The 13,183-nt window shown below is 41.5% G+C and overlaps 1 protein-coding gene across 1 annotated transcript; it reads left to right on the top strand.

Annotated features, from left to right (window-relative positions):
- Positions 1 to 774: 774 nt before the first annotated feature.
- Positions 775 to 2,215, top strand: LOC140870898 (uncharacterized). The gene is made up of 5 exons (XM_073273298.1): positions 775 to 811; positions 917 to 1,171; positions 1,274 to 1,448; positions 1,566 to 1,788; positions 1,922 to 2,215. Exons 1-5 carry the CDS (start codon positions 775 to 777, stop codon positions 2,213 to 2,215), a joined length of 984 nt encoding a protein of 327 aa, XP_073129399.1.
- Positions 2,216 to 13,183: the final 10,968 nt, after the last annotated feature.

Raw genomic sequence — 13,183 nt, 5'->3', positions numbered from 1 at the left:
CGCTAATGTCCATGTTTCTGTGTTTCTTGGACACCCCATTTGACGGGGCATGCCTTAGTTTGGATGGAGCAGGAGGCTCAGGACGGAATTAGTTGCAGGATTTTGGCAGATGTTGGGAGTTTTTGTTTATTCAGAGGATTGTATCAGAACTTTTTGGTTTGGTACTGAGTATTTATTTTGATTTGGTTGTAATAACTTTAGTATTAGGATTTATTTTGCTTGGATTTGTATAACTTTGGTGTTTTCTGCTGATAATGTCTGATTATGTTTTAATTAAGATTATGGCATTATTAAGCTTCTGAATAGTAGGTGTTCACGGTGTGGGTCACTACATTGTGAGTATCAGAGCATGCATAGGATATTTTTGGGATTTAGACCTGGCTCTTTGGTTTTTTATGTGCATTAATCCTTTCAGATGGCTAATAGAGACGAGGAGCCGGGTCACTACATGGTGATTATCAGAGCATGCATAGGATATTTTTGGTATTCAGACTTGGCTCTTTGGGTTTTTGATGTGCATTAATCGTTTCAGATGGCTAATAGATACGAGGTGAGCCTGGGTAGTGTTGGTCGGTGGGGGGATGGTGAGGTTCCAAGACGTCACCGCACACACCACTACCATCGAGAGGGAAAATGCCGTTTCGAGATGCATAGGTTCTTGCAGATTGGACCTAAGACCTTAGTATAAGGCGAGACTCCTGAAGCGGCTGAGGACTGGCTCGAGCGTATGGAGAGTTGTTTCCATGTTTTTTATTCTTCGAAAGACCTAAAAAAATGGAGGCTGCTACTTTTATTTTGGATGGACGTGCTCGTAAGTGGTGGAGATTTGCGTCTGCATCGTTACATCAGGAGAATATTGGGCATTTTTGGTGGGCGGATTTTTGTATATTGTTCTATTAGTTGCATTTTTTTCTAGCTCTCCGCCAGGCGAAAGCGATTGAGTTGCTTAATTTGAAGCAGGGATCCTTGTCTGTTGATGAGTATCAACAGAAGTTCATTGACCTCCTTCCATATTGTCCTTATATTGGCGCTAGTTTTGAGGCAAAGTACGATCACTTCCTGCAGGGATTGAACCAGGAGAATTTTGATCGGGTCACTGTTCGTGATGACTCCAATTCATACGAGGGCTTGGTGAACCGTTGTCGGCAAGCAGAGATCAGTGTGAACTGTGGTAGGAAGCTTCAGTCTTCTCAACCCACGAGTTCTTTGGGTCCTCATGCCCAGTCTTTTAAGAAGTCTGCTTCTACTACTTCTTCCTCTGGATCCGGAGAAGTTATGCATTTTGGGAAGAAGGGTCAATGCGCTCACTGTGGGAAGAATCACCCGACGGATAAATGCCATAAGGTTGCAGGAGCTTGTTTTCATTGCGGGGAGATTGGTCATCTCAAGAATGATTGTGCACAGGCTAGGGGAGCAGGTTTTGGTTCTGGTTCTCAGACTACAGTCCAGTAGAGGCCACAAGGGAAATCAGTGGGAGGTTTTAATATGTAAACCATGAGCTCCGATTCAAATGTTTGCTTTGAGTCATGATTAAGCTGTGGAGGATAATGAGAGGGTTATTGCAGGTACGTTTCTTTATGCGGCATACTTGCTTTTGTTTTTATTGATACTGATGCATCTCATTCCTTCATAATTGCACGTTTTGTCAAGCGTCACAAGTTACCTTATATTGCTTTAGACGTAGTAATTTTTGTTTCTACACCAAATGGTCAGTTAGTGTTGGCTAAACGTCTAGTTTTGGTTTGTCCTTTAGAATTTGAGTTTAATGTTTTGACAGAATCTAATTGTGTTAGCGATGGAAGATTTTGACTGCATATTGGGTATTGATATGTTGACCACGTACCGAGCTTCAGTGTACTGTTACTAAAAAATTGTGCGGTTTCATACGATTGGGAATGATCATTGGTTTTTCTATGGTGAGGGAGCACGACCTCCGAAGCCTTTGGTATCTGCTTTGAGAGCCTGTCGAGCTCTAAAGTCAGGCAGGGAAGACTACCTCATCTATGAAGTTTATATGTCCACTAAGAGTGTTGGTATAGGATATTTTCCAGTTGTTAATGAATTTTCAGATGTTTTTCCTGATGAGATTCTGGGTTTTACTCTTGTTCCGGAAGTTGAGTTTGGCATCGAGTTAATGCCACGGACGTCACCTATTTCGCGAGCACCGTATCGTCTGGCTCTGTCAGAGATGCGTGAGTTGAAGCAACAGTTGTAGGATCTCATGGACATGTTGGAAAACTGGCGGTCACAGATCAATCACGATTGATACCCGGTGCAGCGGAAGTTTAAAATTTTATCATGGAACAATTCCATGGTGTGGGTATCAACCATTCAACGATTAAATTATTGTGTGTGTAAAATTCAAATAACAATTAATTAAATTTTACCTTCAATCTCAAAGCGAGATTATTGGACACCACACAGATTTCTCTGCGCTTCTTGTATCTCCCAGGAACTGATGAACTCCTTCAATCAGGTCCACGAATGGGGTTTAAATCCCTCTGATAGATTGCACTAGAAAATCTATCAGAAGTTTTTCTGCGAAGAGATTAAACGAATCTGATTCGTTATTCCTGACTGCAATTCAAAAATCACAGACCGGAATTTCTCGGGCAGAGGTAGGGAGGGGTCGGCCGATTGCTTTTTGAGAGAGAGGAGGGTTCGAAATTTCTGTCAAAAATAATGAGCTGTTGTGTGTAATTTCCTGTACTGCAATAACTTATTTATAATGCAGGCCACTAACAACTTAGGGCCCATTAGTCATAAGCTAGGGCCCGACAAGCAAAGCCCGCACGTTCAGAAATTAATATAAAATTCATCGTGACTCCGATTGATGAACCGATTTCACCAATGTGCACAGAAACCATTCTGCACATTTTAAAGTCAAAATAAATTTTCCTGAATCCGAATTCAGTGGTTTCCAAAAATGTCCATCCCTATGTCATTTTAGGAAATCCTACTCCCTTACTCTTATTTAAGAAGTCCAACTCCTTAGTTCATTAAATTTAACTCTTTAAATTTAACTATCTCAACGGGATTAAAACTCCATTACACTGTGTGACCCTCAATGGTTCAGGGATACAGCTAGCCGTGGGCTCACAACTCCTTGTGACTCGGAACAACACTTTCCGACTTGCCCAACGAATCAAGGTAAAGCGCCTAGCAACATCGCCCCATGATTCCCTAGGTATCACTGATAGTGCCTACAAGAACCAGTAGATTTTGGTTAGCGTACAGTACGGTCCCTTCATCTAAATATCCCGATCGAATCAACAACCATTGGTATATCGAGAGTCGCTCAAGATTCGATAACTATGCAATACATCTTGAAGATCAAATTAGTGACATCGCATGTGCTACTAAGAAACCATTTCTTAAATCACATCAAGTACTCTGGCCAGAGATTTGTCACACTAATATCTCCTCAGATCGCATAGGATATCCACACTCGCAAGTATGTGGTGAATCCTTGACAACAATGCATTGAATCCTATATGTGTCGTAACTGTACCCAATCTCGACACCTGATGACCCCCATAGAGTCGGTAAACGAGTCAAAGCACAGCACTAGCATATAGAGTCTCCATGATGTTTCAAGTCGTAAGGACTAATGGTGTACAACCAAAACCGCGGACTTGATCCACTCGATAAGTGATAACCACTTGGAAAGTCCGGATAGGGTAGTTCGATTATTCATCCTATGAATATCCATTTGCATGCTTCGAACATCTCCATGTTCCCTACCAATGAAACGTGGTACTCCGCATCGCAAATGCTAGTCTCAAACTCGAGCGATCCTTATCCTTATTATCGGACGGCTCAATCGACTAGGAACGGTTTTAGAATATACAGTGACTATAAGATGTATTTCATGATAGACATCCCCATGTTCTACCACATCTTACATACACTATAGTATATTCAAGGTCTTTATCAAAACAACAATAGTATATCACAATATAACAATATGAAGTAATATAAAGTCATTGCCATTAATAAAAGTGTAAATAATATTAAACAAAAGATTGTTTATACAAAGAGTCATCAAAGCCCATAGCCACACAGTTGGCTCACTTGGGCACCTACTCTTACAATCTCCCACTTGCCCTATAGCCAACTAGTCATACTACGTAGACCCATTGCTTCGCGATGTTTGTCAAACAATGGTCCTGGCAAGGGCTTAGTAAGCGGATCAGCGATATTGTCTGCAGAGGCCACTCGTTCGACAATGATGTCTCATCTTTCCACAATCTCCCGGATTATGTGGTATTTTCCTCAGTACGTGTTTGGATCTTTGATGAGACCTTGGTTCCTTTGCTTGAGCAACGGCACCCGTGTTGTCACAGTACACCGGGACTGGACCAACAAATTCAGGAATGACGCCCAACTCTTGGACGAACTTCCTCATCCAAACGGCCTCTTTAGCAGCAGCTGATGCTGCAATGTATTCAGCCTCAGTGGTGGAAATCCGCTGTGGTGTCCTGCTTGGAACTCTTCCAAGAGACAGCACCGCCATTGAGCATGAACACAAATCCAGAGGTTGACTTCGAGTCATCCACATCACTTTGGAAGCTAGAGTCGGTATAAGCCTTCCAATTTGAGATCTCGTCCTCCATACACCATGAACATATTCTTAGTCCTTCGCAAGTACTTAAGAATGTCCTTCACGGCTTTCCAATGCATTTGACCAGGATTAGACTGATATCTGCTCGTGACACTCAGAGCAAATGCTACAATCTGGTCTGGTAGATATCATCCCATACATGATACTACCTATAGCTGACGCATATGGTACATGTGTCATATTCTCTATCTCTTCATCAGTCTTGGACACATAGACTTGGATAGAGAAACTCCATGACACATGGGTAGATGTCCCCTCTTGGACCCATCCATTGAAAACCGTTTCAATATGGTATCAATGTAGGTTGATTGAGTGAGTCCTATCATTCTCTTAGATCTATCTCTATAGATCTGTATCCCAAGAATGTAGGATGCCTCACCCAAATCCTTCATCGAGAATCTACCTGATAACCATATCTTTGTTGACTGCAACATCCCTACGTCATTCCCAATGAGTAGGATGTCATCAACATAAAGTACTAAGAATGTCACCGCATCCTTAACTACTTTCTTGTACACGCAAGGTTCCTCCGGGTTCTTGATGAAACCAAAATCTTTTATTGTTTCATCAAATTTCTGGTTCCAACTTCTTGATGCTTGTTTTAGACCATAAATTGATCTCTGAAGCTTGCATACCTTATGCTCGCTTCCCATGGATGTGTACCCCTCAGGCTGCTTCATATAGATTTCCTCCTTAATGTCTCCATTAAGAAAAGCAGTCTTCACATCCATTTGCCATATCTCATAGTCATACCATGCAGCTATGGCAATAAGGATTCTTATGGACTTGAACATAGCAACTGGTGAAAAGGTTTCATCATAGTCAACTCCTTGCCTTTGAGTATAACCTTTAGCCACCAATCGCGCCTTGTAGGTCAATACCTTACCATCAGGCCCAAGCTTTCTCTTGTAGATCCATTTACACCCTATTGGAACAATTCCATCGGGAGGATCTACTAAAGACCAAACTTGGTTTGTATGCATCGAATCCAATTCTGACTGCATAGCTTCAAGCCATAAATTCGAATCCGCATCAGAAATTGCTTCCTTGAAGTTTCTTGGATCACATCCAATGTCGGGTTCATCTTGATCCCTTCAAGAAGAAGACCATATCGAACTGGAGGTCTAGAAGTCCTTTCGGATCTTCTAGGTGCAGGCGTGTCCAGCAATGGTTCCTGAGGTGTAGGATCGTTATTTTGTATTTCGGGTTCTTCTCGAACTTCTTCGAGTTCCATCATCTCGCCTTTCTTATCCAATAAGAACTCCTTCTCCAAGAAGGTGGCATTCCTAGAAACAAACACCTTTGTTTCAGCAGGATAATAGAAATAATATCCGATTGAATTCTTCGGATACCCTACAAAATAACATAAGCTGGATCGACTATCCAACTTATCTCCCACTGTCCGCTTCACGTAAGCAGGACATCCCCAAATCCTCAAGTACGAATACTTAGGAGCTTTGCCATTCCATAACTCGTATGGTGTTTTGTCCACTGCTTTAGTGTGGACGTTGTTCAACAACAATACCGCCGTTTCAAGCGCATATCCCCAAAACGAAGGTGGAGAGCTCAGTGAAGCTCATCATAGATCGAACCATGTCCAACAAAGTTCGAATTACGACGCTCCGATACACCATTAAGCTGTGGTGTCTATAGGAGGAGTCCACTGAGAGAGAATCCCATTCTCTTTCAGATAGTCCAAAAACTCGGTACTCAAGTATTCTCCACCTCGATCCAATCGAAGTGCTTTAATACTTTTACCTAGCTTGTTTTCTACTTCAGCCCTAAATTCTTTGAACTTTTCAAATGCTTCAGACTTATATTTCATTAAATATAAATACCCATACCTTGAATAATCATCAGTAAAGGTAATGAAGTAGGTGTGGCCATGTTGAGTCCCTACTCTAAATGGACCACAAACATCTGTATGGATCAAATTCAACAGATTCTGACTACGCTCAGGTTTCCCCTTAAAAGGAGATTTAGTCATTTTTCCTTTTAGGCAGGATTCACAAGTAGGTAGAGAATTAATATCAGACATATCAAACATGCCTCTCCCACTAGCTTGTTCATCCTCCTTGAGAAATATGACCTAGCCTAGCATGCCAAAGGTTTGCCGGTTTTGACTATCGATTTTCCTTTTGTTTGTTGTCGCCGGTTTATCAACATAATTCACTGGAACGTCTTTTAGTTTTAAGTTGTATAGATCGTTTTCAAGTTGTCCATTTCCAATTAAACATTCATTCTTGTAAATATTGCAAATCCCATTCACAAAATTGCAAGAATAACCATCTCTATCAAGCATAGAAATAGAAATAATGTTTTTAATTAAATCTGGCACAAATAAAACATCTCTTAACAATAATTTAAAACCGTTCTGCAAAGTCAAACAAACATCTCCAATGGCCGTAGCTTCAACTCTGGAACCATTTCCCGAGCCTCAGCTGGGTCTCACCCATTCTAAGCCTGCGACTTCTTGTCATCACCTGCAAATCATTGCAAATGTGAGATCCACATCCGGTATCCAATACCCAAGAAGTTGTATTAAGTGACATGTTTATTTCAATATAGAACATACCCTTTTGCAAGTTCCCAACTGCTCAAGATATTCCTTGCAGTTTGCGCTTCCAATGACCCGGCTTCTTGCAGTAATGGCAAACATCCTTGGATTTTCCATTGTTTGAAGCCTTTGTCTTTTGCTTCTTCTCGGGCTCGACTTTCTTGGGTGGGGCAAAACGTTTCTTGCCCTTCATACTTGGCCCCTTCTTGGCAGAAGATGAGGAGCCCACCAAGAAAGCTGGCTTATCCTTCTTAAGTGGTGGATTCATATGTAACGAGCATATTGACCATCTCTTCAAGGGTGACCTCTATCTTGTTCATATTAAAATTTATCACAAATCCATCAAATGAAGAAGGAAGAGACAGAAGCAATAAATCCACATTGAGTTCATGCTCCAACACCAAATCTAGGGTCCGCCAACTTCTGTATGAGCCAAATCACTCGTACCCCATGATCACGGACCGAAGTCCCTTCACGCATGCGGCAACGTCATCAACTCCTTAACAGTAGCGAACCTTTCAGCCCTCGACTGAGCCCCAAAAAGTTCCTTGAGTTGCGCGTGAATGTCAGCAGCATTCACCATGTCCTCAAATCGCCTCTGGAGTTCATCAGACATCGAGGCTTGCATATAGCATTTGGTCTTGATGTCATGGTCACACCATGCATCAAGTTTGGCCAATTCCTCCGGACTTATATCTGCTGGTGCTTCCTTCGGAGGTGCTTTCTCTAACACGTAGAGCATTTTCTCCGAAGTTAAGACAATCTTCAACTTCCGGAAGCCATTCCGTATAGTTGGCGCCAGTCAACTTGTTTTGTTCGAGGATCGAGAATAATGGATTTCGCGAATTCATTGTATGAAATACTGAAAAGAAAAACAGACATATATCAATGATTGTTTAAAACAATTTCCTAAGACATAAAATAGGCGAATTTAATTTTATGAATCTCACTCCCACTATTTTAAAACGATTTCACCACCCTCTAGTGAAAACGGGAAACTTTTTCCTTAGTGAGAACATGGAGTCCAATTGACAAAACTTATTGGTCCCGAATAATATCAGCCAACCATAAATTCTCAAAAGTAGAGCCCAATTTGCTTCCTAAGCAACCCCCCATGTGTTTACCTCATGTCCAATAAGGGCCCAGTAATATGACGCCGTTTAAAGTGACATGTCAAGATGACCCATCAATATTAAGTTGTGATGGACGGTCGCCATGTGGATTCCCCCAATAATATGAGCCGATCCCATGGGAGTTCCACCCAACTTACAACATTTTGTTCGATACTCTGTACAGCTTTCCGACGGACGGGGCCCCCCCAATAATATGAGCCGGACCGTAATCCGCGGGTAGCATCAACATACATTGACCGTTGATGGAAGGTAGGAACATTTAAACAAATTTAAATTTCCTTTATTTATCTTGAATATAATTTTAAATCATATTTAAAATGAGGGATTTTTAATTATAAAAATATTTGTCTCATCATATTTAATTTTATTGCATGCTTGCCGGATTCACGCAATTATGTCTAAACATGCATACAATCATAATATCAAATATTATATAGGATGATCGATTCCATTTCTAATTAGACCCGTGGTTGCCAATCACGGGTCTTAGTCCAATCCTATGGTAATATGCAGTATGCAATGCAATCCTATTACATGTGCTTCCAATTTACATTTCTTCAGTCTTTATTGTCTGCTGGGCCCACCGTCTTCAAATCTTGATCTCCCACTAAATCTAATGTATTTACAATAAATAACAATGACAAGTAGGGGATACATTTTTAGGGGTGGGAACGGGCTATAAACCAAGCCCACTTTTATTACATATGACATTCATATCGGGCCATAAACCAGGCCCATTAATAAAACCAACAACAATAAAAACAAAATGTAAATTCCTAACATACACCTACAAAATTGGTCATGGCAATCGATCATCCTTATCCAATAACATTTAATTCAAAATTAATTTATTTGGATAACATGCAGTGGCAATTCCAAATTTAAACAAGATAAAATCATATTTTATATATAAAATCTCATTTCACATATAAAATCATATTTTATCTCTATATCAAATAAAATCATATATTTATCTATAAAATCCAATTTTACAAATAAAATCATATTTTACTCAATATATCATAAGATCATATCTTATCATCAATTGTTACCAAAATAATTGATTTCAAATTCAATTTACGGATAAAACATTAAAATTTTCCAAAAATTCAAATTTATCCAAAATCAATTTTAAAATTTACGGACTCGAACAATTCGATCCGAAATCTCGTGAACCAATCAAAAACAATTTTTGACCGGACCAAAAATAAAATTTTATCACATTAAAATTAATTTTAAATAAAAATTTTAATTTTTCCCAGCGGGCCGCCCGGGACACTCCCGGGCCGGCCCGCACCCGGGGTCGCGGGCCGGGGGCAGCCCCGGCTGCCCCCTTAGGGCAGCAACAATTGCTGCCCTGGCGGCGCCTGGCGCCGCCGCTGGGCGGCGCTGTGCGCCGCCCTGCGCAGCGCCCAGCGCTGCCCTGGGCGGCGCCGTGCGCCCCCTTTGGGCGGCGCCGTGCGCCTCCCCCGGGGGCAGCGACCATCGCCGCCCCCTCCGGGCAGCGATCCAATCGCTGCCCGGGTTTTGCCCCGGAAAAAAAGAAAAAAAAAAAAATTTTATTTAAAAATATTTATTTTGTTTCAAAAACCGAGACTCAAAAATTTTGTACAATTGATTAATTTAATCGTTTGATCTGAGCAACCTGGCTTTGATACCACTGTTGGAAAACTGGCGGTCACAGATCAATCACGATTGATACCCGGTGCAGCGGAAGTTTAAAATTTTATCATGGAACAATTCCATGGTGTGGGTATCAACCATTCAACGATTAAATTATTGTGTGTGTAAAATTCAAATAACAATTAATTAAAATTTTACCTTCAATCTCGAAGCGAGATTATGGACACCACACAGATTTCTCTGCGCTTCTTGTATCTCCCAGGAACTGATGAACTCCTTCAATCAGGTCCACGAATGGGGTTTAAATCCCTCTGATAGATTGCACTAGAAAATCTATCAGAAGTTTTTTCTGCGAAGAGATTAAACGAATCTGATTCGTTATTCCTGACTGCAATTCAAAAATCACAGACCGGGAATTTCTCGGGCAGAGGTAGGGAGGGGTCGGCCGATTGCTTTTTTGAGAGAGAGGAGGGTTCGAAATTTCTGTCTCAAAAATAATGAGCTGTAGTGTGTAATTTCCTGTACTGCAATAACTTATTTATAATGCAGGCCACTAACACCTTAGGGCCCATTAGTCAAAAGCTAGGGCCCGACAAGCAAAGCCCGCACGTTCAGAAATTAATATAAAATTCATCGTGACTCCGATTGATGAACCGATTTCCACCAATGTGCACAGAAACCATTTCTGCACATTTTAAAAGTCAAAATAAATTTTTCTGAATCCGAATTCAGTGGTTTCCAAAAATGTCCATCCCTATGTCATTTTAGGAAATCCTACTCCCTTACTCTTATTTAAGAAGTCCAACTCCTTAGTTCATTAAATTTAACTCTTTAAATTTAACTATCTCAACGGGGATTAAAACTCCATTACACTGTGTGACCCTCAATGGTTCAGGGATACAGCTAGCCGTGGGCTCACAACTCCTTGTGACTCGGAACAACACTTTCCGACTTGCCCAACTGTAAGAGTGGGTGCCCAGTGAGCCAACTGTGTGGCTATGGGCTTTGTTGACTCTTTGTATAAACAATCTTTTGTTTAATATTATTTACACTTTTATGGCAATGACTTTATATTACTTCATATTGTTATATTGTGATATACTATTGTTGTTTTGATAAAGACCTTGAATATACCATAGTGTATGTAAGATGTGGTAGAACATGGAGATGTCTATCATGAAATACATCTTATAGTCACTGTATATTCTAAAACCGTTCCTAGTCGATTGAGCCGTCCGATAATAAGGATAAGGATCGCTCGAGTTTGAGACTAGCATTTGCGATGCGGAGTACCACATTTCATTGGTAGGGAACATGGAGATGTTCGAAGCATGCAAATGGATATTCATAGGATGAATAGTCGAACTACCCTATCCGGACTTTCCAAGTGGTTATCACTTATCGAGTGGATAAAGTCCGCGGTTTTGGTTGTACACCATTAGTCCTTACGACTTGAAACATCATGGAGACTCTATATGCTAGTACTGTGCTTTGACTCGTTTACCGACTCTGAGGGGGTCATCAGGTGTCGAGATTGGGTACAGTTACGACACATATAGGAGTCAATGCATTGTTGTCAAGGATTCACCACATACTTGCGAGTGTGGATATCCTATGCGATCTGAGGAGATATTAGTGTGATAAATCTCTGGCCAGAGTAATTGATGTGATTTAAGAAATGGTTTCTTAGTAGCACATGCGATGTCACTAATTTGATCTTCAAGATGTATTGCATAGTTATCGAATCTTGAGCGACTCTCGATATACCAATGGTTGTTGATTCGATCGGGATATATGGATGAAGGGACCGTACTGTACGCTAACCAAAATCTACTGGTTCTTGTAGGCACTATCAGTGATACCTAGGGAATCATGGGGCGATGTTGCTAGGCGCTTTACCATGATTCGTTGGGCAAGTCGGAAAGTGTTGTTCCGAGTCACAAGGAGTTGTGAGCCCACGGCTAGCTGTATCCCTGAACCATTGAGGGTCACACAGTGTAATGGAGTTTTAATCCCCGTTGAGATAGTTAAATTTAAAGAGTTAAATTTAATGAACTAAGGAGTTGGACTTCTTAAATAAGAGTAAGGGAGTAGGATTTCCTAAAATGACATAGGGATGGACATTTTTGGAAACCACTGAATTCGGATTCAGGAAAATTTATTTTGACTTTAAAACGTGCAGAAATGGTTTCTGTGCACATTGGTGAAATCGTTTCATCAATCGGAGTCACGATGAATTTTATATTAATTTCTGAACGAGCGGGCTTTGCTTGTCGGGCCCCAGCTTATGATTAATGGGCCCTAAGGTGTTAGTGGCCTGCATTATAAATAAGTTATTTCAGTACAGAAATTACACACAATAGGTCATAATTTTTGAGACAGGATTTTCGAAACCCTAGCCCCTCTCAAAACGTTTTCGGCCGCCTCTCCCTCCCTCTGCCCGAGAAAATTCCGGTCTGTGATTTTGAATCGCAGTAAGGAATAACGAATCAAATTCGTGTATTCTCTTCGCAGAAAACTTCTGATAGATTTTCTAGTGCAATCTATCAGAGGGATTAAACCTCTGTTCGTGGACCTGATTGAAGGCGTTCATCGGTTCCAGGGAGAGACAACAAGAGCAGAATTGTTCTGTTGGTGTCCATTAATCTCGTTGCGAGATTTGAGGTAAAATTTATTTAACTGTTATTTAAATTTTACACACACACGTAATTCAATTGATGAACGGTTGATACCCATACCATGGAAACGTTCCATGAAAAAAAAATTTTAAACTTCCGCTGCACCGGGTATCAATCGTAATTGGTCTGGGAACTCGCCAGTTTTCCAACAGTGGTATCAGAGCCAGGTTGCTCAGATCAATCGATTGAATTAATCAATTGTACAAAATTTTTGAGTCTCGGTTTATGAAACAAAATAAATATTTTTAAATAAAAAAAAAAAAAATTTTCCGGGGGCAAAACCCGGGCAGCGATTGGATCGCTGCCCGGTGGGGCAGCAATTGTTGCTGCCCCGGGCGGCGCACGGCGCCGCCCAAAGGGGGCGCACGGCGCCGCCCAAGGCGGCGACCGTCGCCGCCCAGGGCGGCGCACGGCGCCGCCCAGGGCAGCGCACGGCGCCGCCCAGGGGCGGCGCCAGGCGCTGCCCTAAGGGGGCAGCCGGGCTGCCCCCGGCCCGCGCCCCGGGTGCGGGCCGGCCCGGAGTGTCCCGGGCGGCCCGCGGGAAAAATTATATTTTATTTAAAAATTA

This window comes from Henckelia pumila, unplaced genomic scaffold (genome assembly GCF_033568475.1).
Source record: "Henckelia pumila isolate YLH828 unplaced genomic scaffold, ASM3356847v2 CTG_291, whole genome shotgun sequence".
In the NCBI taxonomy this organism is placed as follows: domain Eukaryota; kingdom Viridiplantae; phylum Streptophyta; class Magnoliopsida; order Lamiales; family Gesneriaceae; genus Henckelia; species Henckelia pumila.
The sequence above is the reverse complement of the archived record's forward strand: the minus strand, read 5'-3'. Positions and strand labels throughout refer to the sequence as shown.

Coding starts and splice junctions, on each gene's coding strand:
- LOC140870898 (XM_073273298.1), top strand. CDS start 775: ATGGAGGCTGCTACTTTTATTTTGGATGGACGTGCTC. Junction 812..916: donor TATTTTGGATGGACGTGCTC/GTAAGTGGTGGA, acceptor ATTTTTTTCTAG/CTCTCCGCCAGGCGAAAGCG. Junction 1,172..1,273: donor AGAGATCAGTGTGAACTGTG/GTAGGAAGCTTC, acceptor GATCCGGAGAAG/TTATGCATTTTGGGAAGAAG.